This window comes from Pelophylax lessonae (assembly GCF_965119305.1).
Source record: "Pelophylax lessonae genome assembly, chromosome: 6".
NCBI lineage: Eukaryota > Metazoa > Chordata > Amphibia > Anura > Ranidae > Pelophylax > Pelophylax lessonae.
The window spans coordinates 279,489,740-279,506,819 of record NC_138773.1 but is presented as its reverse complement, the minus strand read 5'-3'; the positions used below and the strand labels follow the sequence as shown (position 1 = coordinate 279,506,819).

The following is a 17,080-nucleotide window of genomic DNA, read 5'->3' as shown; positions in this document are numbered from 1 at the left end:
TAATTAAAAACATGGGGAGATGATACCTTCTTTTCTTCTTCTATTATAAAGCATACAATCACATAAACAGACATAAATACATTTCAATCCAGTGTAGATGGTATGCGCTTAGACTACTGTCTGTGAGGTCAACCCATTTCACCAGATTCTTAACTTCTTCAGGACCCAGACAAGAAGAGAGCAAGCTAAATCTGCATGTTCCTACCAGCAGATACGATGGCACAGGGGCACAAGGAGACAAAAAAAACACCACATGCGTGTGGAGGTGGCCAGGAGGATACATTTTAGTAAATTATTCCCAATGGATGTGAAGAGATAGAAAGGCACAATGAGGTAACTTCCCTGGGAAACTGGTATTGTATTCACTCTTGAGGAAGATTAGAACATGTAGAAAATTACAAAGAGAGTGGCTAATCCCAGCACTCCAGAAAAAGAATAGACAAACGAATATATATAGCGAGCCCTAAGGGGTGCAGCCATAGTGTTCCTTCCAGATAGGGCAGAGCTAGCAGTCTCATTACATAGGGGAACCATCAGTAACTGGCTACCATCCAAAGGATGTTCTTTGGATGGCAGGCAATTACTGACAGTTCCCGTATGTTACTGATGGTCACCCTATGTGACTAACTATATATTTTAGTTTGTCTATTCTATTTGGCTTATTTGAGAAAAAATCCCTTCACTGGTGTTCTGGGATTAGCCAGCCTCTTCATAATATATTTTACACGTTCTCATCATTCCCCAAGGCTGAATACAATACCCGTTTTCCAGGGTAGTTACCCTATTGTGCATTTCCATCGCTTCACATCCATTGTTAATTCATTTACTAAAACTTATCTTTCTGGCCGCCTCCATTCGCATGTGTTGGGGGGTTGCCTCATTGTGCCCCTGTGTCTGCTCCAGGCATTGATGGACAGACGTTTTGTTGTCGTATTTGATGGTAGGTATATGCAGATTTAGTGGGTTCTCTTCTTTTCTGGGTCCTGAGAAAGACAAATATCTGGCGAAATGCACTGACCTCACAGACAGTAGGCTAAGTGCATGCCATCTATACTGGATTGATTTTTATGTTTGCTTATGTGGTAGTATGATTTATCATAGAGCTACATATAGCTAACTGGAAGGTATCATCTCCCATATGTGTTCAGGGGTAGGATGACTATGCTTTTAATCATTTTAATATTGTATAATAAAGACTACATTTTATTTTACTTTGGATTTGTCTCCAATGCTTTGCCGTTATGGTCCGCTGTTTTAGGTTACTGGAAATACACACTCTGGTTTAGACCTAGTTTTTTCTAGATTTGATTTGGATAAGGCCAAAAGTCTCTCTTTTTTTTGTGTTCATAAGGTATTTAACCTAATTCAAAGAGGGTTTACAGGAAGGCAGCCCTGTCAGTTTTTGTTATTGTTCTTGAAAATAATAGTTTCTGCATTTATCTGGAGAAAAACTTACATCACTAGCAATATCTCTGGAGGCTTTTGCAGCACGGATGGCAATGGCATCAGCTTTGAGGTCATAGCCTTTTTTCTTAGACTCTTCCATGGCTTGTCTGTATTGTTTCTAAAAATTTAAAGGTAAAAAACATTACACAATGAGAAACAATTATATGCAAAATGAACACAAACTACCAACATCTATCAACACTGGCATGCTAGATGAAATACAAAGCAAAAATGAAAGAGGTCACCAGTGGTAAAAAAAAAAAAAAAAACAGGAAAGCTGGCCATTTCTTGGTATGGTTTGACAAAAGATAAGAAGCATAGCTATCACACATTTCACTTTTACAGAGTTTTTAATAGCTTTTCTTCCTTCATACTGTATGTTATGTCTATCCTGCTGAAATGGTTCTATGTGGAAACATATATCTCACAAGATTAAAAAAAAAAAAAAGCAATGGTGATAACTCTCTAAGAACGGAATTCCACTAACTTCCTGTTGCATCTCCAAGACAAGGAGTTAAGAGAAATCTCCCCAGAAAAATACAGACAGCAAAAAAAAAAAAGTAGAGGTTCAAAAATGTCTTCATTACTCTTTTCAAAAATGTAATTGAAATGTTTTGTATATACATGCACTTCAATGTTTTACATAGGAACTTTAATTGCATCCCAGCCTTAGTCCGTAGGGTTCAATACTGAGTTGGCCCACTCTTTGCAATTATAGCATCTTCTGCTCTTCTGGGAAGGCTGTTCACAAGGTTTAGGAGTGTGTCTATGGGAATGTTTGACCATTCTTCAAGAAGCACATTTGTGAGGTTAGGCACTGATGTGGATGAGGAGGCCTGGCTCCCAGTCTCCGCTCTAATTCATCCCAAAGGTATTCTACCGGGTTGAGGTCAAGACTGTATTCAGGGCAGTCAAGTTCCTCCACCCCAAACTCGCTCATCCACATCTTTATGGACCTTGCCTTGTGCACTGGTCCAAACCATTTGGTGGAGGGGGCATTAAGGTGTGGCGTTGTTTTTCAGGGGTTGGGTTTGGCCCCCCCTTAGTTCCAATAAAGGGAACTCTTAAGGCGTCAGCATACCAAGACATGTTGGATAACTTCATGCTCCCAACTTTGGGATCTTAAAAGTGATAAAGCGGCAAATCCTATATTGCTACAGCCATAACCCCGGTATTCTACTGCCGACCATCGGCAAGTGGTTAAAGCATGTTTGGTCAAGTTTAGGCACATTTAGCTGCGTTTACAATTTCTAATTAAATCTGGATGCACATAACTCTATTTCCCCCCAAATGCAGATAAAATTACCACACTTTGTGTTTTTGTTTTAACTCAGCAGCTACAAATACTGTAGTTGCTGACTTCTAAAAATCAGATACTTACTAGTGCCTGAGATCCAGAGCTGTCTTCCTGCAGTTAGTTATTGTTACTGCTGCGGGTCCCCAGCACTGCCATCTTAGATATGGGAGCCAGATTTCTTACTGAGGAACCACAGCCAGCTCCCCATTATGCATTTTTAAGCTTGCGCACTGCTTTGTGAATGGTCATGCAACTTCCTGGAATATGTGATGTGTCTAATGAGGCTGGGGGGAGGGGAGGTGACTGGGCAAAGAACATCATCCTTGCCTAGACAATAATTATGAAAGTGGTAGTGTGTACTGAAAAAAATCTGTACTCGCTCCCCCAAAAAAAACCTGTAACTCATTTAAAGGTGTCAGGCAGTGAGTGAACCAGAAGGGTCTCGCTTTTTGGGGGTAAAGTTTTAAAACGCAGATAACTTTGAAAAATCATTACATGCATTTTTATGTATTTAGAAATTTCTTCTGAATGCATATAAACACAGGTTTGACAGTGCCACTGTGAATGCATCACTAAAGCCCCACTCATTTTTTCCACTACATTGTACTCTCAAAACACCATGGGGACCTTAGGGAGCATAGGTGAGAGCTGTTGTTCAGGACTTGCCTAACCCAGCTGGCAAAATGAGTAAAACATAACTGGGTGGTGCAAAGAAAAATACTTCTCCTGGTGTGTTATACTTCGGTGATCAGCATTTATGCTGTTTGCATACAGACTAAAGCTAATGTGTGCTAGGTAAAGCAACCAGTCCACTTTAACGGCATCCCCAGCAGCTGCTCATGCTTGTTTTACTTTCTCTCTCTCTCTTGCCTTCCATATGGGCAGAAGGAATATAGTTAGCCATAACTTTGAGCTTACACAGATTTTAGGACTCTTCCCCCCTACCCTCATGTGACAGCTCTGAGTACCTAACTGGTCAATCACCAAATGCCCCTATCATGTGGAAAGAACGGGAGCACGTCACATGATACCAATATTAGGAAAAAACAGCTACTTTTGTTTATTTATAATGGCTTAAAGGAGTGGCACTTCAGCAAAGTTGAGTTAAGCATAAGCAGATGGTAAGGCTGTCTTTAAAATAAAATTGTTTATCCTGCATGAAACCAAAAAAATACAGAAAGGCGTGCCAGGCCAAAACTGGGTAAAAGGGGCAAAAACTATTTTAATTGTTGCTAATGCTTATCCTGCATGGCCAGACAATATGAGTACTGATCTCAGGGGAAGTACTGAATGATGCTTATTTTTTACAAAATATCTGTTGCTTTATATACCTTCAATGAGAATTTTGCCTCAGACAATCAACTAGGTTGTTAAAAGCTACCTTAATACATTTCTAGATTACAAGTAATATATTTAAAATTCCTACTTTGATCACATTTCTAAGTAATGGTCACTTTCAAGTCAGACCTAGAATCATACTTTTATCTCTTCTTTTCTACTCAGTAATTTAGCAAGCCTATGTGAAGATTTCTTTTTTTCACTTAGATGTTCATTATCCTTCTTTACAGCAAAGTTTGAGCCACATTCAGCTGTCAGCTAATTATTATGTATGTCTTGTTCTTTGATGTTGACTTTAGATACTACTGATAAAAGAGAATATTTTATGATATCAGAAATAAAACCTGCACATAATTCCCAGGCATCTGCTATAATGGATTTAAATTTCATGTTGATTTAATATGAACAGGAATTGGTACACTTTAATATAGAATGGAAGTTTGCATAATATGCAGAACTTTTAAAGAAATATATAAAAAAATAAATAAATAAAAATACATTTCTGTATATATAAATATGCTATATATATATATATATATATATATATATATATATATATACACACACACACACACACATACATATATATAATAATATATATATATATATATATATATATATATATATATATATATATATATATATAAACACATATATATATATATATATATATAAATATATAGTAGAGAGAGAGAGAGAGAGAGAGACTAATTGAACTCTTCACTTTTATTAAGCTAGATACATTCCAGGTGTAGCAAAATAGAAGGTGGAAAGTCTTAAGCTGGCCATAGATGAATCAAGATGCGGCCGATTCAACGGGGAGCAGACAAATTTCAATCAGTGTTTGGCTATCCTTTTTGCAAAGTTGGAAAATTTTTCTCAATCAGTTGCTGCAGCCGCTGATCAGTGTATTTTGACAGTGCCCGGGCCCACTGTCAAAATACAATCACACCCACTTCTTTGCTTTCTCTACAGGCTATGTGCAGCACAATGAAGATTTTGCCACACTTCTACAAGATAATACTTAGGTTTGCGAAGCCATTTGGCGTACAAAATGTACTTTTGTATCCTTTGTGGCTATTGAGAAATATATATATATATATATATATATATATATATATATATATATATATATATATATATAACAGAGATTTTGTGTCCTGAGTTAAGTATAAGTAGTCATACTTGGAGAATATAGACATACCTCACTAATATTGAAAGCATTGGCTTTAGCCAAAAGCACATCTGGAGTATCTGGCATGACATGGATGGTCCTCTTGTCTTTCTCCCAGGCTTGCGTGTACAGATTCTATAAAGCAAAAGACAAATGTGATTTAAACATAAAAACATACCAGCCCAATCCTTAGAAAACTGCAATATTTTAAAACCTCTGTCACACAGAATAGTTATACATATAAATATAGTACTATAGTAGAACAGTATATACATATATAATGATGAATAATATAATGAACTACGTATTATAATACAGTGCACGATTCAAATTCTTGAAATAAAAAGTATACATTAGGCCAATGTTTGTCAACTTATGAGGTAAAGAGGGCCTCAATTGTGGCCCCTGGAAGCACCAAAGGACCACATATTATATTTAGTATATTTAATGCTGCAGAAGGAGTGTCAGAGACTGAACACATACTGGGGAAGATGGTCAAAGACTGCAGACATGCTACAGATGTTGTTGTGGCGACATGCTGCAAGGGACAGTTAGAGACCAAGGTGAAGAAAGCAATGATAGCGACACACACCAACAGTCTTTCTGAATGGAAAATAAAAGGCCTTCAAATCATATGTAGGATGACACAGAATAAATACCCAATGTGTTTTGGGAGTTACTCTACGTATACAAGAAGTATCATCTGATTGTGTGAGATCTGGGGTCAAGTTAAGTAAAACTGCCCACAGATGACTGCCATTCCATCCCCTTTGAAAATTAATGCTCCCACTCCCTACAAAGGTCAACAAGAAACCCTTAGACTTCAGGCTGGGAAAAGGGGCCTGAAACCATAGGCCAACTTGATAAAATCCTTCAATTTTGATCATATTTGTGAAGACTCTGATGACTTGAATATTTTACTAACCACACATTTTCAAAACTTGAAAATCAATTTAATCAAAATCTGATGGGGCTCTTATAATTTTTTATTTTTTTTTCGGTAGATTTTTACATGTGTTCTCATTCATAACATTTTTATGATTCATTAATATTTTGACTGAGGATTGGTATCTTGTATAGAATATACTTTAGGTCCAATGCAATAAACACTTAAAAGTCAAATTAAAACACCCGTGCCTAGGTGTGAAACTAAAATATTTATCGTAGTATGAGCAGCTATCTATGCTATCCATACAGATGAGCCAATTAGTTAAATATTCAGACAGCGCTTGCTTAACCATAAACTGATGAATTATACCACAACTGCTATAGTGAATACCAATATTATAGTAAAACCAATCAATGTTCCAACATAACATTTTAGGTTATGTTGAAACATTGATTGGTTTTACTTTAATAGTGGTAGTCACTATAGCAGTTGTGGTATACTTCATCAGTTTATGGTTAAGCAAGCGTTATCTGAATATTTATTTAATAAAGAACACTTACCTTGTTTATGATCTGAGCATTGTTTTTGGCCAGTACCATCTCCATGGAGTCAGGTATACTGGTAAACTTGAGTGTGTCTGGGTGTTGGCGGTAGGCCTTCTCGTTGAGGATCGACATAGCTTTCTTGTTTTTCTCAGCTTCCTGAGATCCATAGGGTACCCATCCAACGCCTCTCATGCACTCATTGTAGTCTGACTTGTAAACATTCTGGTAACAGACAAGGACATATGTCAGCAACCTACAAATAATCAGCAAAATCATACCCACAAACAAATTCAGTTTATTATCCAGAGGAGGAAATGCTGAATTAAGGATAAAAACAGTCCAAAAGCCACAAAAGTCTAATTACTCTACAAAAGGAAAAGCTCACAACATGAAAACCCAACTACCATGTTTCCCTGAAAATAAGACCTATCCTGAAAAATAAGACCTCCTGTTATTTTTGGGGAGGGCTGCAATATAAGCCCTACCCTGAAAATAAGCCCTAGTTTAGTGTTCCTAGAATCCACTTTATTAGTGTTCTATATAATGTCCAGTGTGCGTTTCTGTAATAGAATAGTGTGAAATACCTTTGGTAGCTGATATCCTGCTCTGCTGTCCTTCTCCTCTCATAGCTGTCAGAGGGGATCTTAGCCCCTCGCCTCTGCAGTGTTTAGCGCGGGTCACAGAAGCGCTGAGTATTAGATTCGAATTGTGTGAAATACCTTCGTTACAGCACCGCTCGGCACTTCCTTGACCCCCAGCTATCAGCTGGGGAGAAGAGAAGGACAACAGTGGTAAATCAGCTGAGTGCCAAGCGGCGCTGTAACGAAGGTATTTCACACAATTCTAATCTAATACTCGGTGCTTCTATGACCCTTTCTGAACACTGCAGAGGGGAGGGGCTGAGATCCCCTTCTGTCAGCTATGAGAGGAGAAGGAGAACAGAGCGGGAGATCAGCTACCGAAGGTATTTCACACTATTCTATTACAGAAACACACACTGGACATTATATAAAACACTAATAAAGTGGATTCTAGGATTTTAGAAACACTAAACTAGGTTCACACAGGCCATTTCTGACAGGCAGGGAGGGAGAGAAGACAACGCATTACAGATAATACCTACCCCAAAAATAAGCCCCACTGTGTCTTTTGGTGCCAAAATTAATATAAGACCCGGGCTTGTTTTCAGGTAAACACGGTATATACTGTATACAGTATTTGAGCTAAATTGACCATTTTTGGTTAAAGGAGAAGTACAGCCAAATGAGTTTCGGCTGTACTTCTCCTGTGGATCACAGGAGTGCATGTTGTTTTTCACTCCTGTGACCTGTTTTTAGCAGACAATGGGCTGAAGTCACTTACTCTCACCTGGATAACTCCTTTAGGAATATGCTGAAACTTTTATTTAATTCTCTATCAATGTCAATAATGGATCTCTTAAACTAACAAACATATAAACATATATAAATATATATATATATATATATATATATATATATATATAACGTTTGGGAGAATTTCAAATGTAAGTCATCCTATGAAGCCAAAAAATAATGCCACAAGATGAAACGTCAAATACAGTAGGCAATCCACATAAAGTAGGCTTTAGAAAATTACTAATTGAACTACCGATTTCTTCCTTATGTTTAACATTCAGCTTTTTACACTTACATCGCTCTGTATCTGCATCCTGTTTCTGGAAAGTTCAATTTGCATAGCATCAGGTAAGAGGCTGTAGTGGTGGATGAGACGTTTGTAGTTAACATTAGATGCCACATTCTGAGCCAGTTTGGCAGCAGTCACACTGAACATGTCTACGGGAGTGTGGAATTTGGTCTTGGACTTTTCGTAGTCCTTCTTATATTCACGTTCAGATTGCATCTTTGCCACATGCATAAAATGCACCAGTTTGGGGTCATCCTGCAGGCTCTTGAATCCGATGTGCTTTCCTCTGGTCTGTTCATAGGCTTTCTTGTATTTGTACTGTAATTTGGGGTCAGAAACACAAATGTTGGTCAGACATTGCATTTCATTTCATAAAGGAGTTCACAAAATGGACTAGTTTGTTGAACAGAACTTATTTTAGGTGATGTTGGATACTTTCCATCTAGTCATAATCCTATTAAAATATGTGTTTATTTGAAATTGTCATGTGGTTTATAATTTTTGTTTGACATTTTAAATGTCCTTTCAATATTAAAAAACCCAATTAACAATATTCCACTGCATATTGGATTAATGTCACCGAATTTACATCACAATCCAAATTCTTTCCTTATCGCCACCAATTACTTTAAATATTATCTTGTCATTTTAAAGTTTGGTGGCTTATGATTATCATTAGAAATACGTACTACCTTCTCAGTATATCAAAGCCCAATCCTCAACAGTCAATAGCATAATGGATATGATTTGCCCCATCCCTAACACCACACACACCTTCAATCTTTTCTGGAAAACATTTTTTTGGGAGAAAATTTAAGAAACCTACATCACTGGCAATGTCTCTTGAAGCTTTGGCAGCCTTTATGGCTATGGCATCTGACTTCAAATCATAACCCTTCTTTTTGCCATCTTCCCAAGCTTGTCTGTACAATTTCTGAAAGTAAAATAATAAAGGGTAATTAACAGTAGAAAATAAGCAAAATTTCATGAAGCCACAAGTATATAACCTAGTCATTCCTCAAAGGCAGGAGGCTAAACTGTCAGGTTTGATGGGGTGCAACTACTTTAAGCCTTATCAAGTCTACAGTACATTAGTAAAAAATAAATAGTATGTGCACATGGTAAACATATATGAGCAATGAGTCAATAATACAGGCACCCTGAACAACTGTACATTGTATGGTGTAGAATATAAAACTCGGTTCCCTGTTTTTAAAACGGTCATCATGGGTAAGTTATAGATATTAACTTGCCCTTTTCCATTTGATACCAATCACCATATACAATATTCCTTTTCATTTTGGCCATAAATGCCATAACCACAAACCATTTTTAAAATGTTATCTATATCCATTAATAACTGATTTTAACTTACGTCACTCGTGTTAATTTGGTTGACTTTAGACAGGAGAATTTCAGGAGTATCTGGCATCACATGGATTTTGGTCTTGTCTTTTTCCCAGGCTTCTGTATAAAGTCGCTGAAAAAAAAAAAAAAAAAAAAGCAATTTTACATCTCACACTATGAAACATGATTACCTATCATTGTGATCACATGATTTGGAACCACACTGATTGATTCCCAATCACTAGCCTGAAATGTGAAGCTATCAGTGACAGTGTGGTCACAGCACTAGGAGTGTACATAAGCAAGCGCTCCTAGTTCTCCGGTAGAATGCAAAGAGTGGGTGTCTGTGGTTTAAGTGACCTGTGCTACACTTTGTGAGAAGTAAAATACATCTGAGAAGCTACTTTTTAAAGACTAACTTTAACTAATTTTAAACATGTAAAATTACAATGTCATATTTACAAGCAAAAAAAAAGGACAAAATATATTTTCTATTTTAAATAAAACAATACTAAAATCAAAAATACTAATAAAAGATACTAATTACAACTGGCTCAGTTGAATAGTTATCTTTACCTTATTCATAGTTAGTGCATTATTCTTTGCAAGTACTTGATCCATGGCATCATTTGGAATGGAAAATTTCCATTGATCTGGATTTTGTCTGTACTTCTTTTCGCTGAGGATGTCTTTGGCTTTCCTGGCTTTTTCAACATCTAAGGATCCAATTGGTACCCATCCGACTCCTTTTAGCCAGTTATTGAAATCAGTCTTGTATTGGTTCTATAAAATAATGTAAGAATAATAAGAAAGAAAACATACCTTAATGTGTTAACATATGAACAAAATTAAACTGCCCATATAAATGGGAAAGAAGCCTTAAAATATCTACGCATTAAACTGACACCAAAACTAGAGTCACTTTTAGAATACAATTTCCAACCGATATTCATAAAAATAGAAAACGATCTTAAAAATTGGAATATTAAGCAATTCTCATGGTTTGGCAGAGCCTCTAGCTTAAAAATGAAAGTTTTACCAAGACTAATATACTAGTTCCACGCGATACCAATTGAGATACCACCCTCCTTCTTGAAAAAAAGCTGACAAAAATCCAAAGAAACTTTCTTTGGGCAAACAAACACCCCAAGAATCCAACTAATTCTCACTCTTCCAAATATTAAAGAGGGAATTGGTCTTCCTGACTTTAGTAAATACTGTTATGTGACTCATCGTGCCAGAATAATAGACTTGCATTGCCATTAAAAAAAAAAAAAAAAAAAAAAGACTGGGTTGACTTAGAAAGATCATGGCCACACTTATACATTCATTACCTTCCATGGACAGGCCCTGCAAAATACCCAACAATAAGAAACATCCCCTGATAAATACAACATTGAATATTTTTCATAAAATTGCAACGATCCACAAATTATCCACTAAACCAGGATCTCTTTCAGCACTAGCCAACAATCCAGATTTCTCTCTCAGAATAAATAATCCAAAAATACCCCAAGCCTCTGAGGATGCACCTTTACTAGCTCTCCGTTGTCTACATAAAGGTATCATGAAATCTTTCAAAAATCTTAAAAATGAATACAACAAAATCTCCTTGAATTACTGGACATACCTACAAATACATGACTTTATCCAGAACAATAAAAAGACAAAATCGCTGGCAAGACCACTTACAACCTTTGAACAAATATGTTTTGACAAAACACAGATATACGAAAAGTTACCTAATTTACCTATACCTGGATCTCACAGCCAATTGCTGATTCTCCAGATAAATATAGAAAAATCTGGGAGGAAGAACTAAAATTAAAAATATAAGAGAAACAGTGGGAAAAGGCATGTGTCTTCACCCATGAATGCTCTCTAAGCACCTGTTTGCAAGAGATTGCATTTAAAATACGCACCCAGTGGTACATTACCCTTGCCAAAATAAAAGTTGGATTCCTCAAGATTTAGATACGTGCTGGAAAAGTAATTCAGGTAAAGGGACTTTCTTACACATTTGGTGGTCTGATTCAAACATTTTGGAAACAAGTAAAGGAGTGGATAATCTGTATCACTGACACAAAACTGACACTTGACCCAGCCTGTTGCCTCCTGCACATACATTTCTTCTTGTACAGGAAATACAAAAAATCATTGACAAGACATCTTCTAAATGCAGCCAAAACCTTAATTCTGCTACATTTGAAAAATCCAGTCACACTCCTTCCATTGGAGACTGGCTACTAAAAATAAAAATTAATATATGACATGGAAGAAATCATCGCAATTAAAAATCAATCTAGCTCACAGTTTCACAATTTGTGGGAACCATGGTACCTTTTCTACCTGAAAAAGATTAGTGCTATTCAGCACCCTACTCCTGCGCTTTGAACCTGGTCCTCAGGCTGCCTCAATCCTGGAACTTGTACTCAAACTTGGCATTCACTATGGCTGGGCTTTGCTGCCCCCTACGACCTGGGCGGTCGACCAAAACACTGTAATACAAAACAAAGAAAGGGCGCACCAGCCTAGCGCATTATACTCAGCAGGTTTATTGGAAATAAAAAGATAAAAATCAGCTACTCACAAACAAAGGTAAAAGTCAAGCTCATCAGTTCCATAGAGTAGCATCATAGCAGAAGTCCGATAACTTCATGAAAGCAGAGGGCTGGCGCGTTTTCGAGGCCATGCCTCTTCCTCAGAGCCTGAGGAAGAGGCACGGCCTCTAAAACGCGTCAGCCCTCTGCTTTCATGAAGTTATCGGACTTCTGCTATGATGCTACTCTATGTAACTGATGAGCTTGACTTTTACGTTTGTTTGTGAGTAGCCGATTTTTATCTTTTTATTTCCAATAAACCTGCTGAGGATAATGCGCTAGGCTGGTGCGCCCTTTCTTTGTTTTGTATTACCTTTTCTACCTATCTGAGGACTACAAGAATCTGATAGAGTAACGAAAATGAAACGCCTTTTCTTCTGGTGTGTAAATTGCCTACTCCGCCTTCAAGGTGTAATACATCTTTTAGTCGGTTCCTAATTTTTCCTTTTTCCTTTTCCCAAAAGCAACTCGACCAAATGATTGTTATATAGTTGAGTGCGAAAAAAGTACAATAGGCATTATACATATACAAATATGTTATTGTTAAGATTTATAGTGAATCATACCTTACATGTGATGTATATAAAATACAGAATAATTTACTGCAAATATATTAAACTTTTGTTTTCATGTTAAAAATCAAAATATGATGTACAACATGTTCATTATTTTGTTTATTGTGAAAAAAAAAGAATAAAACTAGGGGGGCTAACCCAACATAAATCCATTTATGGACATGTAAAACTGCAGACCAAGAGGTTGGAAGGGAACCTAATTAATATATTGTATCACCAATGCATACTCTTTTTTTACTTTTCATCAATAAATATAATGCTCCGCAAGTAGCTTCTGTCACATTTGCTCAAATGAAAGATCTTTCTGTGAGGGGTTGTGAGCTCACATGAGCATCTAAACAACAAAACTAGAGCTTATTCAATGCAACAATGGTCCGCAGAATTTTTTCGATTCTGCTCTTTAAATGTTGGGTTGCGTACAAAAACCTGTATTAGTGCTGGTTATTTGCTGGATTGTCTCTAAATAATACTAAAACATATACTTGTTTTACTTTCTTATATAAAAAGCACCATGGAACCTTTACTTACATCACTCTGGATGTTCATCATGTTTCTGGAGAGTTCTAAATTCATAGCATCAGGCAGAAGGGTGTATGCATGGAGCGGCTGCTTGTAGTTTGTATTGGAGGACACTTCCTGAGCTTTCTTAGCAGCAGTGACACTGAACATATCAAGTGGAGTGTGATACTTTGTCTTGCTCTTCTCATAATCCTTCTTATATTCGCGAGTAGACTGCATTTTGGCCACGTGCATGTAGTGGACCAATTTAGGGTCATCCTGTAGGCTGCGGAATCCCACATGCTTACCCTTGGCTTTTTCGTAGGCTTGTTTATATTTGTACTGTTGGAAACCAAGAAAGAGATAAACAATATGATCAGAGGTCTGCAGCTCCAAATATCTCTTTAGAAGAATCTACCGTAATTATTTTGTCTTTTTTTCTAAAGTAACTGTATTAACATGTTTTTTTTTTTTGTTTTTTTTTTACATTTTCTGCTTTTCTCTATAAGTGACCAGGCTGAGAAATTGGGGGAGAGCAAGGATGTCTGTAGGGACCAAAATTATACCAGGACCTGGGCCAGCTGAGCTGTTTATTTAGATTTATTTCAGACAGTAAGACGCGCTTTTATTTCATCGCTGACAGTATCGCCTCAATTCTGCCCAAGATTTAAAAATGCTCTCCTAAAATGTCAAATCGACACAGTATTAATTTTAGATGCCATTCATATTAATGGCACCCAAAAATGTGGTGCGGTTCTGCTGTGTTTCGTCACACAATAAATTATGACAGAAGCTCCTGATAGTGTGATAGTGTGAGAAGGCTGGGTCTATCAGGCAGGGTGCATACTCTCACAAAAAAAAATTGTTAGGGCCTGTGCCTAAGGGCTTCAATGGACAAATTCGGGGTGTTTTTTACATTAGTTTGACACACTTTTATAATTCAGAATTCCTTGCATATGTAGGTGACTTGCAGTTGACATGCTTTAAGCTGCTTTTGCATCTGTATAGACATGTATGTGGAGAGAAGCAATTTTAAAGCAAACAAAAGCCTGGCCCTTAAAGGCCACAATCACAGACCCTGAAAGCCATTTTTCCAGTTTTGATACATTACTCTCATAATATAAGAGGAAGCCTAAGCCCACAAATTACAACAGGGGAGCATTAGATCCTGAAAGCAGTCATTAAGCTTCACTCCAGGCAGCTGTTAAAGCTGCTATGCAGTCAGGTCCCTCTCCACTGCACACTGCAGCCCCATTCACTCACTACATCTTTCTCCTCTCTGTTTCCAGAAACTGCTTCACTTCACTGCCTGGCCAGTCACAACTCTGACATCCTCACGTAAAATGCAGAGTAAGTAGTTCTGAAATATATGAGAGGACAGCAAAGACATGCCCACTTTCTGCGGTGTTGGACAGCAGAGGAGAGAGCCGGCTGCAGGGTGAGTAAGAAAAAAGGTAAGTATTTGTACTTATCTCTTTCACTCCCAGCAAAAGCAGCATTTAACAGATGCAGTGTGGGGAGTGGAGGGAGGGTTGGGTTTAGGTAGGCCTCACTGCATGGGTAATTGTAACAGCAATCTAGAGTTGGGCGTTAAAGAAAGCGGATTGGAGTGCCAGCAGCCTGGGAACCTGGAGAGTGGGGAAGACATATTTTCAACTACTGCAGTACTAACTTAAAGTGGAGCTTTTGCTGCCACTTTTGGCACCTTTTGGGGGAGTACCTGGTTTTGACAGGTACCCGCTCCCACTTCCCAGGTGAGTTTGCTGCAGCAAACTAAGCAAGGAAGTTCCTCCCTCCTCCTTCCCTCGCCACCAGGCCATTCACAAAGCGCAGCACGCTTCACAGAATCATAGTAGGGAACCAGCTGTGAAGTCGCAGGGCAGGATGGTGAGAGCTGATTGAAAAATCGGCTTGGGTGAGGACACCGCTGGATTTGTTGACAGGTAAGTGTCCTAATATTAAGTCAGCGGCTACAGTATTTGTAGTTGCTGTTTTTCATTTTTTTTTAAGGAACTTGGAGCTCCGCTTTAACTGCTCTTATGGCACAGGGCAATTAAGTCTTAAAAATGTAGAGAGGGGTACAATGATAGATCAGACAAAGACAGATCTACATGAGAAAATCATGAAACATACTCACATCACTTGCAATGTTTCGTGATGCTTTAGCAGCAAGAATAGAAATGGAATCAGGTTTGAGGTCATATCCTTTAGCCAGGTGCTTGTTCCAGTCAGCTTTATAATAAGACTGAAATATAGGGAAAAAAGCAAACTTAATAAGTAATGCAGAACCTTTTATTGATCGGATAAACCCATTCACCAACAACTTATCCAAGCTTTAACATGTTAATGTAATTTTAAAAGTAATTTTAATCTTTGAAATCTTCAACTTTCATTCAGTTAACACGTGACAATGTTGTAATGAAGATCCTTGTTCAGACACTTCCTTTTATAGAGTGACAATGCTCTGTCCTTGTCTCCCAATTCTATCCCTATGTTGTCACCCTGTCACACAAGAATCCAATAGAGACTACAAGTGACTGTTTTTGCACACATTACACATGTATGGTCCCCAATATCAGGAAACCTGCCCTAAAAAATGCTATGAAGCCATCTATGGAGTACATGTAGATAGGAAGTGGCTGCAAAGAAGATGGAGGATGTTAGCAGTAGTGAGATGCAAAAAAAGGATAAAAAAACATTTGAAATCAGTTGTTCAGTTTTAAAGGAAAGGCAACTATTTATGATATATGCTTTAGCAAACTAAAGGCCTTTCAGTTAGGATGTACATTAAATAATATTAATGCGTCAGTTTATGGTTTGATCTACTACTTGATGCTTTGTGACAATATTGAATTTACTATCAATTTGCCCATTAAAATGCCCTCACATTTCCAGTTTGGACTGCTACATCCTTCTGGCAATCAGATTTTCTATCGTTCAACTTTTCAGTTAAACTATGTTTTTTGGATGGCTAAATCTTTCAATAAACTGGTAGATGCTTATTCAATCATTTGCTGGGTTCCATTATTGTATAACATTTGGAGTCGCTTCTTTATTAAAAAGTGTTATCTCACTCACCTCACTTATATTCAGTGCATTGACTTTAGCTTGGATGAAATTAGGATCATCAGGGTTCAGGTTATACTTGTGCTTCACTTTCTCTCCTGCTGATTTGTAGTTTATCTAGAAATGAAGAAAAAGTCTACCTGTAGTATGTCATAATATCAGAAGTTACAAGAAAAATTAGTCATCTATAAAACTTACATCACTGCGCTGTTTGGTATTGCTCTGAGCTAAAGTTATTTCCATAGAGTCTGGGATGCTTGTAAATCTGAAAGTGTCAGGATGCTGGCGATACTTCTTCTCACTCAGAGCATTTCCAGCCTTCTTAACTTTTTCAACTTCCAAAGAGCCTAGAGGACTCCATCCAATGCCCTTAAACCAGGAGTTGTAATCTTCTTTGTAGAGATTCTATAAGAGAACACACAATAGTAGGATCAAAATCATATGGAAACTTTACATGATGTTAATGCTGTCAATATGCTTTATTTAGTTTTGGATACAGCATGGAAGGGTTAAAGCTTCTTCATTTTTTGCCATCTGTGTTCCTTTTTGGAAAATATCTCCTAACTTCCTATGAGAACAGTAAGTGATAGGAAATCATTCAATAGGGACAAAAAACAAAATAAAGACAAAACGCAGTTTA

The 17,080-nt window shown here is 37.4% G+C and overlaps 1 protein-coding gene across 1 annotated transcript in view; it reads right to left on the bottom strand.

The window, feature by feature from the left end:
• NEB (nebulin) overlaps positions 1-17,080 on the bottom strand; it is a 284,716-nt gene that overhangs the window by 189,781 nt on the left and 77,855 nt on the right. The window contains exons 30-40 of the mRNA XM_082261121.1: positions 16,639-16,845; positions 16,453-16,557; positions 15,512-15,619; positions 13,405-13,716; positions 10,278-10,484; positions 9,730-9,834; positions 9,181-9,288; positions 8,361-8,672; positions 6,705-6,911; positions 5,286-5,390; positions 1,457-1,564 (exon numbers count right to left, since the gene is read on the bottom strand). Of these exons, the coding sequence (XP_082117247.1) occupies positions 1,457-1,564; positions 5,286-5,390; positions 6,705-6,911; positions 8,361-8,672; positions 9,181-9,288; positions 9,730-9,834; positions 10,278-10,484; positions 13,405-13,716; positions 15,512-15,619; positions 16,453-16,557; positions 16,639-16,845 (1,884 nt within the window). The remainder of the gene's footprint in view (positions 1-1,456; positions 1,565-5,285; positions 5,391-6,704; positions 6,912-8,360; positions 8,673-9,180; positions 9,289-9,729; positions 9,835-10,277; positions 10,485-13,404; positions 13,717-15,511; positions 15,620-16,452; positions 16,558-16,638; positions 16,846-17,080) is intronic.